The sequence below is a fragment of the Frieseomelitta varia genome, unplaced genomic scaffold, assembly GCF_011392965.1.
Source record: "Frieseomelitta varia isolate USP_RPSP 00005682 unplaced genomic scaffold, Fvar_1.2 scaffold_1017, whole genome shotgun sequence".
NCBI lineage: Eukaryota > Metazoa > Arthropoda > Insecta > Hymenoptera > Apidae > Frieseomelitta > Frieseomelitta varia.
The window spans coordinates 141,522-158,533 of NW_025108659.1; the positions used below are offsets into that span (position 1 = coordinate 141,522).

Sequence of the window (17,012 nt, forward strand, 5' to 3'; positions counted from 1 at the left end):
TAGCTTGGCTTCCGAGCGATTCAATTAACAAGGACGGAACGAAACTTAATATTGGACCAGTAAATCTCGAACCTCAAACAAAACGGTGGCACGTCGCGTGCACCGACCTCATTATTAATACCCCGTACAGTAATAGCACACAGTGTGGTCGTTATTGTTTTCGAAGGAGTCACGAGGCGACTTTACCCGACGAAATCTCTTCCCCATCAAGGGCCAAGCTTATTTCCACCTCGACGTGGAAGCGAAACGGTGAAAGCGAAACGGCTCAGCCCACGCAAAGACGAACAACGTACGCGAGAAGTTACGCCATCGTACCGATGTTGGTGAAATTACGAGCAACCTGGTGTGGGCTGGTTCACCTGGTGGTAGAAAAATACGAAATAGAAAGAAGAAGAAAGAAAGTACAGTCGCCATGAAACTCCTCGAGTTCTGTTTAACGAGGTCACGTAGCCGTTACTCTTTCAGCGGAGTAACGGACAGAGGCGTGCGATAGAAATGCACCCTTTCTCTTCTCCTCTCTCTTCCATCCGCCTTGAAATTATTGATAACGCTTTTGTATAACGCACGCGAAGGCGTAAGTGGTGAGACTCTCATTAGACCGTCCTCGGTCGGCGCTATCGTCCAACGAATCCCTCGCTTTCGCCGACAACGTCATCCCGTCATCCTCTTACGTATTGTTAGCTTGGTTGTTCGCGTGGAAGCTCGCGAACGCTCAAAGTCGAAAATAAACGTTTCGAGAAACGAACGTTTGAAATGTTCCAGAGTTCTAAAAAGTTCGACCGTCGGTATATTTTTGCGTCGGCTTCGATTGCAAATTTAAGAACAACAACAGTCGTTGCGGATAATTTCCATAAAAAGGTGGAATAACAACGGCGAAGCAACGAGACGATAGAAGATGAAACTGGCAAGATGCACGAACACGTAAACTCGCAAACTGCATCGGACGTTTTCGTTCTCAGCTCTTCTATCTCTCGCCGCAGTAATTATTCCTCGCCGAATAAAATAAATTCCCAAAGACTGCGTCACGCCGTTAACCTCGTTCTCCTTATCTCTCCACTCGGCAAAAAAGACGACACTTGGCTCCCTTGGATATGAAAAACACGTGTCTCCCGGGCGCAATTTCCCTCGGTTCGCCGATCATTTCCCCATTTACCTCTCCGTTCCGCTCCATTTGCTCCGTGGCAAGTTTCGCTCCTAACGCTTCTAAACCTTCTTTTCCAATTTCCAGCGACACCGAGGCTCCAGCTTCCGAGGGAACCGAAGGGGTTGAAACAACGGCTGCACGGCCATCGGCCAGCGGAGATCGCGACATCAAGATGTGAAACGGCGACGCCGTTCCAGTGTTCGCGGAACAGAGGAGAACCGGAAAGCCGAAAGGATCGAGGGGGAAAACCGTGAGACATGCTGAGGGCACGAGCCACCGTTTCTCCGTCTCCGTTCCTGTCTTGGCCCGCATGGACCACGCCGTCCAGCGTGCTCAAGGTCACGTCGGCGGCGGCCTCGAGCACGCAGTACGCGAGCATCGGGAGCGTGATCGACCAGATGATGACGGAGAAGAGCGAGGAGCCGGCGAACGCCGAGGAGGAGTACACGCCGTACGAGGAGCGGCCGGAAACCTACATCGTGCCGATCGTGTTCCTGTTGATCCTCGTGATCGGTTTGACGGGGAACGGTGTGCTCGCGCTCACCATACTGCGGCACAGTAACATGAGAAACGTTCCCAACATTTACGTCTTCTCGCTGGCGCTCGGCGATCTCTTGGCACGTGATTCATTCTCTCATTCCAGATTTAGACCGCGAATTTAACGCTACCCGCCCGTTGCCCGTTTCTTCCTTTCACTCGCCTCTCGACGAGCACTCGAACATCTTACTCTTTATTCCAGGGCGACACAGTTTTTTTTCTCTCTCTCTCTCTTTTTCTCTTAAAAATATTCGTCTCTTACGCGGTGCAGTCTTGTTCTCGCGCGATCCTCGCTTTTTTGAAGTTCACGCGCGTCGACGTGAGATTGAATTGTTTCAGTAGCAAAGCTACAAAAGCACGAAGAAGAAAAGTATCGACAGAGAGCGAAGAGGAAGTTTTGAACTTCCATTTTCAAGCGTTTCGAGTGAAATTTTTATCATCATGGATAGAGGGTATTTCGTAACTTGTGGGACCCACTTCGGGAGATGGTTGTACGCCTGGAAATAATGAAAAAAAGTCCTATAAATATAAATATACGTCCTATCTGTCTTCATTTATGAGGTATAATAAATTTTCTGTTTTAATTACTTTTAAAGATGCTCGAAACGACCACCTTGCAGTTGAAGACAAGCCTGCACGCGTCTTGTCATTCATCTGGTTACTCTCTCTATCATTCCTGGTGTTTTTCGAATTTGTCGGAAGTCTTGCTCTATTCTATTTCGTAGTATTTCAGCATGTTCAATCGATGTTGCGTGTACAATAAATTTTAAATGTCCCCATAAATGAAAATCTAATGGATTACAGGCCATGCATAGGACCTCCACGACCAATCCATTTATTTGCAAAGTGTTGATTTAAAAATTGCCTAGCCACTCGGCTAAAATGCGGCGGAGCTCCATCATGTATAAACCGCATACGAATAATCTAATATCGACTGGAACTTCCTCTAATATTTCGTGTAAACACGTGCTGAAAAAATCAACGTACTTTGTACCTGTTAGTTTCCCATCAAGAAAAAAAGGTCCAATTAAAAATTTCTCAATTATTCCTGCCCATACGTTTAAACTAAACTGGTGTTGATGTTTTGAATGCACAATAACATGTGGAGTTTCTTCATCCCAATTACGATTATTATGAAAATTGAATATACCATCCCTGGTAAAACTAGCTTACTAGAGTTTGCTTTGTTTATAAAATTCATTATATTTCCCGAAGTGGGTCCCACAAGTTACGAAATATCCTGTATAATCCTAGATCAGTCGGGAGCTTGTTCCAGGATCGATTTTTTTCAGTTTCAAGCTACGCGTCCCGTAACGCGCAGTAATCCGTTTTAGTCTCTCGGTGCAGATTTTAAGATTGAATTCCAAAGTGTTGAAGCTTTGCTCGAATAACTCTCTGTTTTATTATAATACATACAGAGAGAGAGAGAGAAAGAGAGAGAGAGAGAGAGAGAGAGAGAGAAAGTTCTCGTTAAGCTCTCGCGGTTCCTTTCTTTCCCCACGATTCCCCGCTCTCTCTCTCATTTAAGAAAACGAGCAAGCGATTATTGCAAACAATAAAGAATTTTAATGAATATTTTTCACAGTCCGGCCCGGCCCAGCTTGGAGTTGAAATTATTGTTAAGAGAAAATGATAAACCCGTTCGTAATTAATTCGTTGACAACTCTTTCTCTGTTCGATGTTACGCTGCAGGTGATCATTACGTGCGTGCCGTTCACGTTCACGGTGTACATTCTGGACTCTTGGCCGTTCGGGCCTCTGCTTTGCAAGTTTTCCGAGTGCGTCAAGGACATCTCCGTCGGTGTCTCCGTCTTCACGTTGACGGCGCTGTCCGCGGACAGATTCTTCGCCATCGTCGATCCAATGAGAAAGCTTCACGCCACCGGTACGACATCTTCGATTTCCTATCTTCTCGCAGAGAATCCTCCGGCAGAATCTCTGCGATTAAGAGCGAGAGTTAAAAAGGGGCTGAACTGTCACCGCGTTCAAGAAAAGAATCTAGTTCCAGCCTTCAGCAGGCAAGAATAGAAATTTAAGTAAAGAAATTTAGAAATTCGACAGAATAGTAAGAAATTTATGGAAAGTTTCTTATTCGAGTCGGTATCTTTTCAATTGAAGGAATTTAGTTTAGATCGATCGGATCGGAATTTTGAAATTTCCGAGCACGCGCGCGAACTAGAACAGGTAGAATTTGCAGAACAGGTCGTGCCAGTGTCAAGTTTAGAATTATATCGCGATTGTTGCAAAAAGGATTTCAGAGGATAGATACGCCAACATTTAACCGCACGAACAAACAAATGAACAAAAATATCCGAGACTCATCAAAGACTCTTTACTTTCGTTCCAAATTGCGATCGATTTACGATTCCATTCCACTCGAATTAAAAAGAATATTTCGCGGTCAACTTGGTGGAATTCAAGCAATAACGGTCAAAGTTAAAAAAAAAAAAAAAGAAAAATGTTCCTCGGACAGATTTTCTACTCAAAACGGCGTCTTTCCCTGCGTGAATTTTCCTCTCGCTTTAAAAGCGTTTACCACATCTCGCTCGGCGATCTAATACTCCACGGACAAGGAGACACGCTCAAAGGAGATCAAAGGCGAGTTCGGCCCTCTTCGTGCTCTCGCGTTAGCGAAAGATGCTCCTTGATATTCCGAGTCCCCCATAAAAAGAAACTGTTGGAGCGTATATAGGTATCGTCGACGTAACGCCGGCCGTTGCCGACTTTTATCGTTCAAGGTACGGGGAGGCGAGCGACTCGTTTCACGGTGATCGTCGCCGCCATGATTTGGCTGTTGGCTATTATGTGTGCCATACCGGGCTCCTTCTCCTACATCAAGGTTTTCAAAGTGAACAGCAACGTGAGCTTCAGCGTAAGTCCCTTTGCTGAAACAATTAGTTTTATCGATCGTATATATGCGCGATACGCTCCTCCTCGCCTCGTCAATTCCCGTTCCTCTTCCTGTTTTCCTTGGCAACAATCAGCCAATCGCCGCTTTGTTACCGTCCAAGTATTACACACACACACACATATATATATATATATATATATATATATATATATCGATTTTTAAGAGTGATTTTCTACTCTGGTTTAAATCGAGATATGATTCGAAGGCTTGCTACCCGTATCCAGTGGAATTCGGGCCGAATTATCCAAGGACGATCTTGGTCTGTCGGTTCTTCATATTCTACGCGGTGCCGCTTAGTATCATCGCTTTCTTCTACATTCTCATGGCCAGACATCTGATGCACAGCACTAGGAACATCCCCGGCGAGATGCAGTACCAGGTGAGAAAACTTTTCGAGACGAAGGAGGATTATTCTTGAAGGTGCTCATAATTAATTCAAGTAATGGATACAGGAAAGAATTGTAAGATTGGATTATTCAAATCATTACGCCAATCTAATTCTAATATATATAACCAACATAAGTTAAGTATCTTTTAATTAAATATCTAGTTCTGGTGATGTAATTCCAGATATATTCACCACTGACTGTGAAAACAAATATTCCATTGTCAATAATTTCAAATTTAAATTTGACAATTAAGAAATGATATTAGTAAATATTGCTATATTAGTCTGCAGAAGATTTTTTTGCTCCTTTGAAAGGCATAAAAAACAAACAAAACCTAATTTATTCGAAATTCCATGGAAAAGTTAAGAACTGGTACTACCAACGACTAAAGCATAAATTTTCCATCGTTAAATGGATAAAAAAAAATATTTGCAATACAATAGGATACACAAGCTTTTAGTGCCAAAGAATGATTCAAGTGTCCAAAAATACATTGTTCTATAAAATATCTAGCAAAAATATTCAAATGATCGTTTTGATGTTGAAAAAGGAAATTCAACTACGGAGGCGTGATAATATCGGTTGCCTGGAATCTAAAAGAGGCTAAAAGAAGATACTTTCGACCAGCCGCCTCTCGAAACATCCGAATCATCTCTTTTTAACCCATTGAGCAACAATAGCCTGTAATCAAGTATCAAGTTGCGCGAAACTAGAACTTTAATAGACAACCAGGCGGCTCGTTTAAACTTTCCAAGGAACATTCGTTTAATCCGGCGAACCTTCGTTAAAATCGCGAAATTTTCAGGGTCGCAAAAGGAAAATTATTCTACGAGAAATACTGTAAAGGAAGCATATCGGAATACCATCGAGAGTCAAGAATGGGATGGTCACAAAAATGGTACTCGACGCGGCAGTTGCTCCCTAGAGTTTTAGTTTCCGCGAAATTCGAAACTCTCGTCAAGAGAGAGAGAGAGAGAGAGAGAAAAGACCGTTCGAAACTCGTTTGCATATGAAACACACGCAAACGTATTTCGTTCAACTTTTGATTCGCAGGTGAAACAGGTGAAAGCGCGGAAAAAGGTGGCGAAAATGGTGATGGCGTTCGTGATCGTTTTCGCGGTGTGCTTTTTCCCCCAGCACGTGTTCATGCTGTGGTTTTACATCTACCCCACCGCAGAGAACGATTACAACGCTTTCTGGCATTACTTCCGGATTCTCAGCTTCTGTCTGGCTTTCACCAACAGCTGCATCAATCCCATTGCCCTGTACTGCGTGAGCAACACTTTCAGAAGATACTTCGACAGGTACGCCTGTTTGTACCAAGTAAATTAAAACAGTGAAACAGTTAGTCAAAGAAAATCGAACAGTTATGAAATAGAAATCAAATGGTTAAACTAACAATAAATTATAGGAGTAGCAAGATCCATTATAATTACTCACTTCTCACATCAGTGGATAGCCCTTCGAATCCCAAGGGATATAAGCAAAGATGTACGACACCAGTCACGACTATCCTTGACAGATAATTTCAGCAAAATTCGTCGATCAATGGATAATAAATAGCTGACTATTAGATCGTGACGACGATTAATTTGTCACATATTTCACTCCCTTCTTTGAAAATCAATCCAGGGTTTAGCTCGCTCGAAAAATCCGGGCGAGTCGCTCGTCGCCATGAATATTTATTGCCAGTCCCGGATGAAGCATCAAACTATCTTTCTCGTATTCTATATTCCATACCAATCCAATTCTCAATTGAACGCTCTCAATCACGTATATTTTTCCAACTGGCGCTCGTGCAAATTTAGATTCCCGAGTTAATCGCTCGGAACGTTCACCGTTCGCGTTCAAACGACTACAATTACCATTTACAAATATCTGGCTGTTTTAATGTTTGAGTTCTATCGGACTGAATTGTCCCGCGGGATCAATTATTAATAACGATACGTTCATCTTGTTTATTGCATGTACTATTTCCCGTATTCAAATAATTCAAACGTCGTTTAAACTGACTGATTGATAGGTTTGTTCCTCTTGAAATGATAAATCTTGGAGGGCTCAGGAGCCAATCAGAGTCGCGTCTCGTTGGAAGTAACTTGTGCCATGTAAATGTTCTACTGCTATTAAAATGTCAGACGACGGAACGGTTTAGTCAGTATAACATAGCTATTACGATATTGCAAGTAAATTGTTCGACAAGACGGAAAGGTTGTTTGACAAGAGAAGCACGTTTTCACGGAAAATGGAAATTAATCGCGCTGATTAGTCTTTAGATTTTAAAAGATCTCACGCCTCGAACTTAGAACGTTCCTTTAAAATAACGCGACTAAGAGATTCTAACAGATTCGTCTCCATCTTTCCAATTAAATTACAGATGATAATAACAGAAATGTTCTTTCGAACGAACATCGTTGGCTCGTTGAAAATTTATCACTCTCGAGACATTGGCTGCAATTAAACTTAACGAGCGAAGTGGAGTAATAGCCGGTATCATCCCTTTCTTATTACCTCGCGCGAGGCCGTGTAACACCGTTATAGTGAATTAATAGACCTGTGGTCGTTAAACTGTGTCAAACTTCGCTGCAGGTATCTACTTTGTTGCATACCGAGGCGAATCCGCAGGCGACACCGTCGCTCGTCGGACCTGAGCTCACGCCGGGGCCAAAGTTTCTCGCTGATGAGCTCCAAGAGATACGACTCTCGACGACAACGAAGCACCATGCACATGTCCATCCTCGGGAACGACGCCAAGGCCGGTGTCCCGATCAAGGAACAGGAAACGACCATTAGCCTGGCCGCGTGTCCAAATGGGATCGAAGACGGGCTGAGAAGTCACCGAAACTCCACGATAGAGCAGTCGATCAGTCACGAATGCACGTCAACAACGTCCAAGGACTGAATGTAACTCGTTGTCAGTGGATTTTTTTCCTGAAGGCAGCGAGTGTGTGTGTGTGTGTGTATGTGTGTGTATGTGTGTGTATGTGTGTTTTCTTTGCTTGAAGAAAGATTATTTAGCGGCAGTGGACCAGTGACTCTTGATCGAAGGTCGCAGGTGAAAAATATATGGAAAATCTTGTCTCTCATCTATTGCAGGAAAAGTAATCTTTGAATTCTGAACATCGAGATTCATTTTCACTTAGGATTAATCGAAGGTCCGATTTTTTTTCCGTTTCATCAGTTTGTTCATCGAGTGTTTCCTCATCGACTGTCAAACGAACATCAATTTCACCTTGGTAATTTCTCGCTCTTTCATATCGCGACCGTGAAGGTGATATGAATCAATGATTCTTCTGTAATTTGATAAAGTTAAAAGAAACTGAAGTACTTGTGACTGGCCAGTAATATGCTTAACCGTTTGAGTGTTTAGTCTAGAGCTGACGTATTGCACGGATGATCTTACAATAAAATAATAGCGATAATATACTATAAACATAATATGTCGAAAGACAAATGTTCAAAAATAAACAAATTGTATGCTCCTCGTTTAATATTAAACTTTTGGACTTTCGTTGATTTTAAACACCCGAAGGCTTAGAAATTTGAAAAATCGTTAAGAGGAAAACAAGGAGACAACACGTAGTGAAAAAAGGTATTAAACTTGTCAAATTAAAAAAGAAATGCATTGAAACAACAGGTACAGTAGCCTACCATAAATCAGAGACGCAAAGTTTTATAATTTATTGCAAGACCTTCAAGAGAAAAGAAAAGGAGAAATACTTCTCTTTAGCCACTAAATGACAAACAATCGTTCATATCATATTTTTCCCGTGTGCTCTTTGAATCTTAAGTTTCATTTCAATCATCTCGTTCGATTTGTGTGTGAGAGAGAGAAGTAGCGAACGTCCATGTCCAGTGCATCTCTCATTTCCTGTAAATCTTCGTCCAAAATCTTTGTTTCCTCGAGTGCACGAACATCGTCGAAACTTACTTAGACTCGTTAAGTATGGTTCGCGGGCACAAAAACTGCGACACTTGTAAGTGCATCCAAATAGAGCGCACTGATTTTGTGAATAAAATTCAGACATTCAATCCTCGACGTTATTCCCAGATTCCTCCCTTTTTTCCCAGTTTGTACAAAGTAAGCAGATAGAAGATATAACTCTCGTTTTTTTTTCTAGCTTTCTTTTGAACCTGTACAAAGCGAAATAAAATAAAAAGGAAAAGTGATCGAGCGATTGATTTGATTCAAACATTCACGACTTTGAGACAGCTCGAAATATATAAAATACGATCGGCAAACACACAGAGACTGTGTAAGTGGAGTCAGATACAAAGAGGCCAGGTTACCAATACACTTTGCGGGCACCAAAATTGTGGGAAACGCTATTAAATTTAAATTAAAACACACTGATGTTGCGAATAAAATTCAGACATCCAATCTACATCACTTCTCCATTTTTCTCGTCAGTCTGTAACCGGAAACAAAATGGAAACTAAATGAACTGGTTATCGAGACAGTAATTTTATACTGAGATACTGTAGTCTGATATATTGAATATGATCTCACGATACTGAGACTGTAGTCTGATATATTAAATACGATCCGCAAACACACAAAGACTGCATGATTAAAGCGTGATAAAAAGAGACTAGGGCGCCAATATATTTCGCAGGCATGAAAACTACGAAACTACATCATTATATGTAATAAAACATCCAACTCGTCACTCCCCAACTCTTCAACTTTTAACCTGAAACGAAATAATGAAAACGAAATAACAAGTCATCGAGCCGGTAATTCGATCTAGTGAATCTCACTCCAATTTCTGGTTCAGCATGGCTCGTGTTCTCGTGCCGTTTCATCGACGATTGAACGTTTCATGGGCCGTTTTCTCATAAGAGACTCGAGGAGATGTTGTTACAGTTCGCGGGACAAACTGTCGTTTAAAACTCGACGTGAATCCAACTTCAGAGCGTCGTGCGTTCTCCGGACAAAAGCGGATCAGCATCCTCGCGGGACTTGTCCGCGTTGCGCAAGAATCTAGCTGGACTTGCTCGTTTCAACTTCTGACCTTCTACGGCCGTGATCACTTGCCGGTTGTGCACGATCGTCCTGGGACCGCGGAGAGATGCCCGTCAGACATGTATTCGAACGACTACGACGACGACGGCGCGCTTATGAATTCTTATATTAGATGGAGCAAGAGGTAAAACGCGTGTAGCAACCTCTACTTTGAAGTATTTAGATCAATGATATCTATGTTCATTAAATCGTTCCGTCGACATGTGTATTTCATATAAACAATAGAATATTTAAAAATTTAATATTAGCAATTTAATATTATCACCATGGAAATGTTTACACATACTTATATATATATTGTAACAAATAGTAGTAGAAATTCTTCATTCGTTATTTAACTTTCATTCGTAGAAATTATTCGTTATTTAACATTCATTATTTAATCTTCATTAAATTATTAGTAATTGTATATTTTGTTATATTGATAATATTTTTATATAAACAACTAAAATTAATTACGGAGTTATTATTTATTTGTAGTATTGTGATGTATATTTAAATTATCATAATTACTATACGCGTCGAGTTTGCCTCTTTCTCTCCCTCTCTCTCTCTCTCTCTATATATATATTTCTCTCGTTTCTTTGTTTCTTTGTTTCTTCGGTAGTTCTCCCGTTGCAAACGTTGCGATGGTTCGCGCCGATTCGGGCAGATCCAACGATTCGATTTTAACAAACCGATTTTGTTCCGCTCTGTGCAGGTTAGCCAGACTTCATCAACGCACTTTGCGGATGTATCAAGAGAACGAGTACATGCACCGCGACGACAAAGGTAGTTTCGATCGTCGAATCGAACTAATTTTCGACTTTCCGTTCATACGAAATGCAACTAGGTTAAAATTCACTCGCGAACGCGAACGCTATACCGTTGGCCGCTATATCGAGTCGCGTTCGATTCATCCGCTTCTGAATATTTTCTGAGGGGTGAAAGATTTATGAGGACCGCGTTGGATGGATTTTTTTATTCGTCGGGAATTCGAAGGGCCGAAAATTCAAACCGGTGATCGATCGAACTCTATTTATGTGTCGTTTCTCCACGCTCGGGAAAATTTCAACAAACCCACGGCCAGGCTCGCGTCGTTCGGATTTTTCTTTTTTTTTTTTTTTTATCAAAAAACGGAATTTCAAAGATATATCGCACCCTAAATCACTGCAACAGCTTAAATCCCCTGTCCTGTATGTTTCACGCTACGATCGGAGTAGCGTGACGACTATAAATTTAATAATTAAACGCGTAAGTACACCATGAACGGAGAGATTACAAGCCTGATTATAAATCGAAATTTGACAGATAGAAATATTTATTGCAACGAAGGTTTCGTGAAATCTTCTTTCCCCCGTTGTCAATCAAACTTTCCTCCCCTTGTGACATTCGAAATCGATAAAGATACATCGAGATTAATGTGAAAAATTCGTTTCGCAAGCCCGGTGTATTAACAATTTTCCAATTATTAAGCCATCCGCTATGTTTCATCTCTTCCTCAATGTCGCTTTAATTTCCCTTAATATTCCTCGTACATCCTTTGTACAACCTCGCATTCCCGACATAATAAAATCATGAGCGATACTGACTCCGAACATCCTTGTGAAATTTCCTGAACAACATCCCGGACGCGGACTTAAGCTGTACGACGTGCACGTTCCTCGGATTTCCCCGACGTCAACGGAAAGATATTCTCCTGTTTCCCTTGGAAACTGATGTGTGGAAACGAAGGAAAATCCGGGCGTGGACTCAAGTTGCTCGCGCGCAGCGTGGCGTCCATTCGTTTTCATTAAATTCAATAAAGGGGAAACTGGTTGTAACTGTTTAATCTTCGAGCAGACAAACGATCTCGACAGAGTGCGAAGAGGTGAAAGCCGGCGAGGAATTCTGTTGGAAATGCAGAGGCGAGACCGCAGACGCGGATGGGAACGCGGCCTCCTCGTTCCCTCATATTCAGGACCTCTGTCCCGCTGACAGGAGAAGGATAGCGCTGCTGGTTAAGCAGTTAATTAAGTAAATACCCTCTCCAGCCACTTTGTTTCGCCTCGCGTCCGCAATTAATACACGAACAACGCCGTTTTCATTTGATTCCTCCTCTTCTTGCTACTCTCTTTATCGAGTTCCGCTTAAGCCCTTTTGTTTCTTCACCTGCAAGAATCGTCGTACTCCGCTGTGATGTAACGCTGGCGATTTTCCGGGGATTCTGTGAAACGATTAAGAACCGATCTCGTGCATTTTTCAAGCTCTAAAATCACTTTAAACTCCCGTTTTACAGTTTGAAATTATAATATTACTCAATGTCAATGATAAAACGCGATCGCGTTTGATGAAATTTAATTTCTTTCGGCATTCGCACACAGTCTGCATTTAAATTATTGAATTTTGATATGATTATGAGTTTTTTTTTCTGTTTTTTTAATTATGCATCTCGTGATTTTCATCAAGGGAATTCAGATCGCGGGATTATTAGATCCAACAGATAATTCTTTACTTATGCTCATTCCTACAAGAAGATCTTTTTTTAATTTTTTTGAATTAATTTAAATTTCTTTACCAATGATCATGTAAAGTTTACATTATTTCGTTTGTCTTTTTTACAAAGACAAGCTCCATTACTTTAACAACACGCACTATCAGTATTTTACGTTCCATATGTACGAAACGGCTAAAGATATATATCTCTCGGCTCTGCCAAATTCCACTTAAAATCGCTTTAAAATTTAGATACTCAAATATCAGGGAAACATTACCAAAAACTATGTACAAAGACTATTCCGTGAAAATCCGAAACGCAGCGCTTTATCTTGGTAAGCGAGAGGCCAAATGTATGAATTGGAATAGATAAAAGTAAATATCACGAAATCACTGAAATTGTCAACAAAGCGGATAAAACATAGATCATAGACCATTCGGTGAAAATTCAAAACGCGATATTTCATCGCGGCGAATTAAAAGCAGATATCAACAAATCACTGAAACTCGGTGAAAGAGCTATCAATTTGCGAGCTGCGTGAAATGGATAAAATGCAACACCTGTAGGTGTCTGTGGAAATCGTGGGAATTAATCTGAATTCCTCTCTCAGCCACTTTGTGTCGCCGTTCGTGAATTAATACCGACCGAAGCGATGTGTTTCCATTCGCTTGATATTTCATATACAGTGGGGTGCAAAATTGAGTCAGTAACAAGAATTTTTAAGAAATATATTTTTGTTGTTGTTAAATAAAGTATAAAAACATGAAAATAAACTTGTCTATCTGATTCTTTATAGTTTCAGGAAACTGAAGCTATTTTTTAACTTTTACGATTAGGTTCCTTCCTCATAGGAAAAATTAAAAAACATAGAATCAATTTTGCACCAGAATTTTTTCATAGTCAGGTTTACGAGCTTCATCATACTTTAATATTTTGTCCATAAGCCATTTGCTTAGACAATAGCTCTGATACGTCTTTTTGCATTCCTCTATGTTTTTTAATTTTTTCAGCCAGGAAGGAACCTAATCTTAAAAGTTGAAAAATAGCTTCAGTTTCGTGAAACTATAAAGAATCAGATAGTCAAGTTTATTTTCATGTTTTTATACTTTATTTAACAACAACAGAAATATATTTCTTAAAAATTTTTGTTACTGACTCAATTTTGCACTCCACTGTATATACCGAAGCTGCTAGAAATTTATTTCCATTTCAATTTTTCCACGATCAATATTATTTAGCCTGGACGAACATTGTCTGGCAGATCAATCGAGCGAGTCCACATTTCAGAGTCATTCGGCCGCTTTGTCAACGGTGTTTTCTTCATTGTCCTCGTTTCTATCGCGCTCATTTCTCTCCATCATCAGACACCGAGATACACGGCGCGAACGATTGAATTATAGCGCGCACGATTACCTCCTACGGTTTGCGATACGTCAGTTAGACGGTCCGCGGCGAGATTTATTACAAAGAGTGATCAGAATTCCAAACGAAGTTAAAAGTTCGACAGGCGTGAAAAATAATCCTCCGGAATTCTTTATAGCGCAAACGGTTGAAAAGGATAATTCCTTTTTACGACAAAATCCGCGCACTGCAAGAGTCGCAGACGCTCGAACGTAATTAAAGTAATGGCGATTACGGTAGCTCGGTCACTTTTTCCACCCGCGAAAGTGAAAAAAAAAAAAGAAAAAAGAAAAGAGTTGATAAAGTGAGAGCAGTTTAAGCTAGAGTGATCGTTTAAGCTTCGCGGCTTATTTAAAAATTCAATATCGAACTTCGCAGTGTAAGAGCTTGTTGCACTTTGCGATACGACGTTAGTACCATGAAGCTAGGTAACGATGAAAAATCGAGGGAAACGTCGTGCTTTCACGATCGATTATCAGTTTCAGAGGAATTTTTATTTCCCTGTGGGCTTGTATTTATCTCGAAGAGGGACAACGTAAGTGGCTGTAAATTTAAGAAGAGGATCATCTGTTAACTGATCTTTCCAAGAAGAAACTCTGATTACCGACGAGTCACACGAGCACGTGATATTTCGATACATCTCGCAGTTTGTCGTGCAAGAAAAATCGCTCATTACCCAAATTATCGTGTTCGATTCATCCACGTCCCTCTGCGTTGGCTCGTGCCAACCACGATTGATTGCAGCGGTTATTCCACGCTGCAAAATAAATACCGTCAGTTCGAAAATTACGCGAGCGGATTAAACGGTGGATGCTTGATGGGGATTTAACACGCGATCTGGCAGCTTCGCACGTGCGGAACGGAAAGGGATCGAGTTCCCACTTCCGGCCAAAGTAAATTGACCAGCGCTCAGAGCCTGTTTCACGCTGTGTAAATTCTCCGCAATTCCCCGCACGTTTCGCGAAAGAGACCTTTCTCTTTTTTTCTTCTTCTTCTTCTTCTTCTTCTTCTTCGCGCAGATGCGCCAAAGAAACGCGCGACGCCAAGTCGGAGTTGACGGTGAGCGAGTCGGAGAAGGAAGCGATGAGAATCCAGTACGAGACGTCCCTGGACCGTCGTGAAACCGAGAAGAAGCAATTAGAGTTCCAAGTAATACAATTATAGCAATTCCTCGACGTTGCGTCCCTCTTCCCTTTGTATTTTTCCATTCACCGGTGAAAGAGCGAGGCTCGGACTCTTCTCGCAACTCTCGCGGGACATTTGATAGACATCGAATTTGCATGGTAAATTTTTGAATCTAGACGGAACTTTATCGGAAATTGATTAGTCTAGGCCCCTCCGATGAGAATTCTAACGGATACTCTTCTTTGTTTTGAAATTTCTTGTAAATTTCATAAAAATCCGAGATCTAACGATTCAACAACGAATTCGGGAACGAACAATCCGCAGCAAGTAATATGTAATGTCGATTCGAAGAGGAAATTGTATTTCAGTTACATCTCGCGACGAAATGCGTCAGAATATGAAATTAACGACGCTGTGCAGACGATTTGAAGATTATGACGTCGTAAACTGAGATCCTAAGAATTTAATTTAATTCCTGCAGTTTCACAGCTAATTAAGCTGTACTTTTCCCTTCTGTTTTATTGTGTTTAGAAAAAAAAAAAAAAAGGATACAACGTTATTTTACGAAAAAAATCGTAGTCTCCCAAATTTTAGATTTTGGAGAAAAAAATACTAACTGAAAAATAAGAGAGGGTTGAAACGAGAAAAGACACGTCGACCGTGGTGGATATGGTGTGTGTGAGTTTCAACCGAGAACTCAAACACGCGGTTGGCTCTCAGCAGAGTTCTAGATACAGATAATGGTGCCAAACTTGATTTGCCGGTGATCAAGTAACTTTAAATCAAGATACTTCTTCGCTGGCACGCAATTTCGCGCATCGACATAGTGTGATATAATAGACTGGGAGAACTTGTGCAAAAGGACCACCAGCCAATATATATGGGAGTTCGCCTTATTCGCCGTGAGGTATCGTTTTAAGCAAACTTTCAACCATCAGGCTAACATTGCACGTGGTTGCTGCTAGATTAGTTTCACTTCGGCTAATCACGAGGTCACATTCCACGCAGTTTGACTTTGCTGAACAAACGCGAACTGCGGCACGTTCTCCGCGTGGCGAAACCTTCGGCCATTCACGCTTCAAATGAAAACAGCGAACGAAATATTCTGCTGGACGAAACAAATCCGATAATCGTTTAGAATATACGAGTCTCGCGTATCCAACGTACGTTTCGTTTGCGATTCTTTTCAATTCCCATCTGAAAGGAATCTATATATTTCTTTCGCTTTTTGATAAAATTGGATATTTGGATGGCTCTGACGTACATAACTACGAATTGAAAATTGAACAAAGGGGCGCGAATTGAAGATGAGATAACTTCCTTTCATCGAGATAAAGTCCGTAACTGCGGAATAGAACCGACGAAGTTCCAAGTTAGAAATCCACCGAATCACTTTCGACCGTCGGAAAACTTTCAAATATGTCCGACTGCCCGACGTTCTAGCTAAAGCTAATAAACTCTTAAGGGAAGAGGGCCGAATTCGACCCGGCGCCGCGTGTTTCACCAACTTTTTGTTAGTTGAACGCGGCACGAGGCGAGGCGAGCGAACTGAAGATTCGAATTTCGCGTATCCTGGAGCTGTTGACGCGGCAGATCGCCGTCCAGGAGAAACAATTTCTCGAGCTCACGCGGACGGTCGGCGATTTGGCGGAGGAGAAGTCCCGATTGCGGAACGCCCTGGCCGAGAAACAGATGGAAACCGACGCCCTGGAAGGTGAATTTCAAAGAACAAAGGAACTATTGGAGAAGGCGACGAGGTCGGGACGGTGCAAAGACGCCGCGAGAATGGCTCATCAGGCTTGTCAAACCGAGGAGCTTGAAATCACCACGTAAGGAAACGAAATAATCGCGAGGTGTTGGACAGATGAGAAAAATTTCATTTCATTTCCTTCCGAGAAAGGATTTATCTCTGCAGATTCTACGAAGAGAATTAACTCTGTTCTCGAATGATGAATGAAGCAATGAATCAAATTATTGATTTTTATAATACGTTTTGTAATTTGTTTTAATTTTGTTTTCTAGATTTA

At 41.4% G+C, this 17,012-nt stretch overlaps 1 protein-coding gene across 2 annotated transcripts in view; it reads left to right on the forward strand.

Moving 5' to 3' along the window:
• The window catches only part of LOC122538478 (neuropeptide CCHamide-1 receptor-like), a 47,300-nt gene extending 39,111 nt beyond the window's left edge, over positions 1-8,189 (forward strand). For both annotated transcript variants that reach the window (XM_043672611.1, XM_043672602.1), the window contains exons 2-7: positions 1,229-1,761; positions 3,374-3,566; positions 4,420-4,553; positions 4,798-4,971; positions 6,035-6,285; positions 7,568-8,189. In XM_043672611.1, the coding sequence (XP_043528546.1) occupies positions 1,402-1,761; positions 3,374-3,566; positions 4,420-4,553; positions 4,798-4,971; positions 6,035-6,285; positions 7,568-7,880 (1,425 nt within the window). In that variant the 5' untranslated portion in view covers positions 1,229-1,401 and the 3' untranslated portion in view covers positions 7,881-8,189. The remainder of the gene's footprint in view (positions 1-1,228; positions 1,762-3,373; positions 3,567-4,419; positions 4,554-4,797; positions 4,972-6,034; positions 6,286-7,567) is intronic.
• Positions 8,190-17,012: the final 8,823 nt, after the last annotated feature.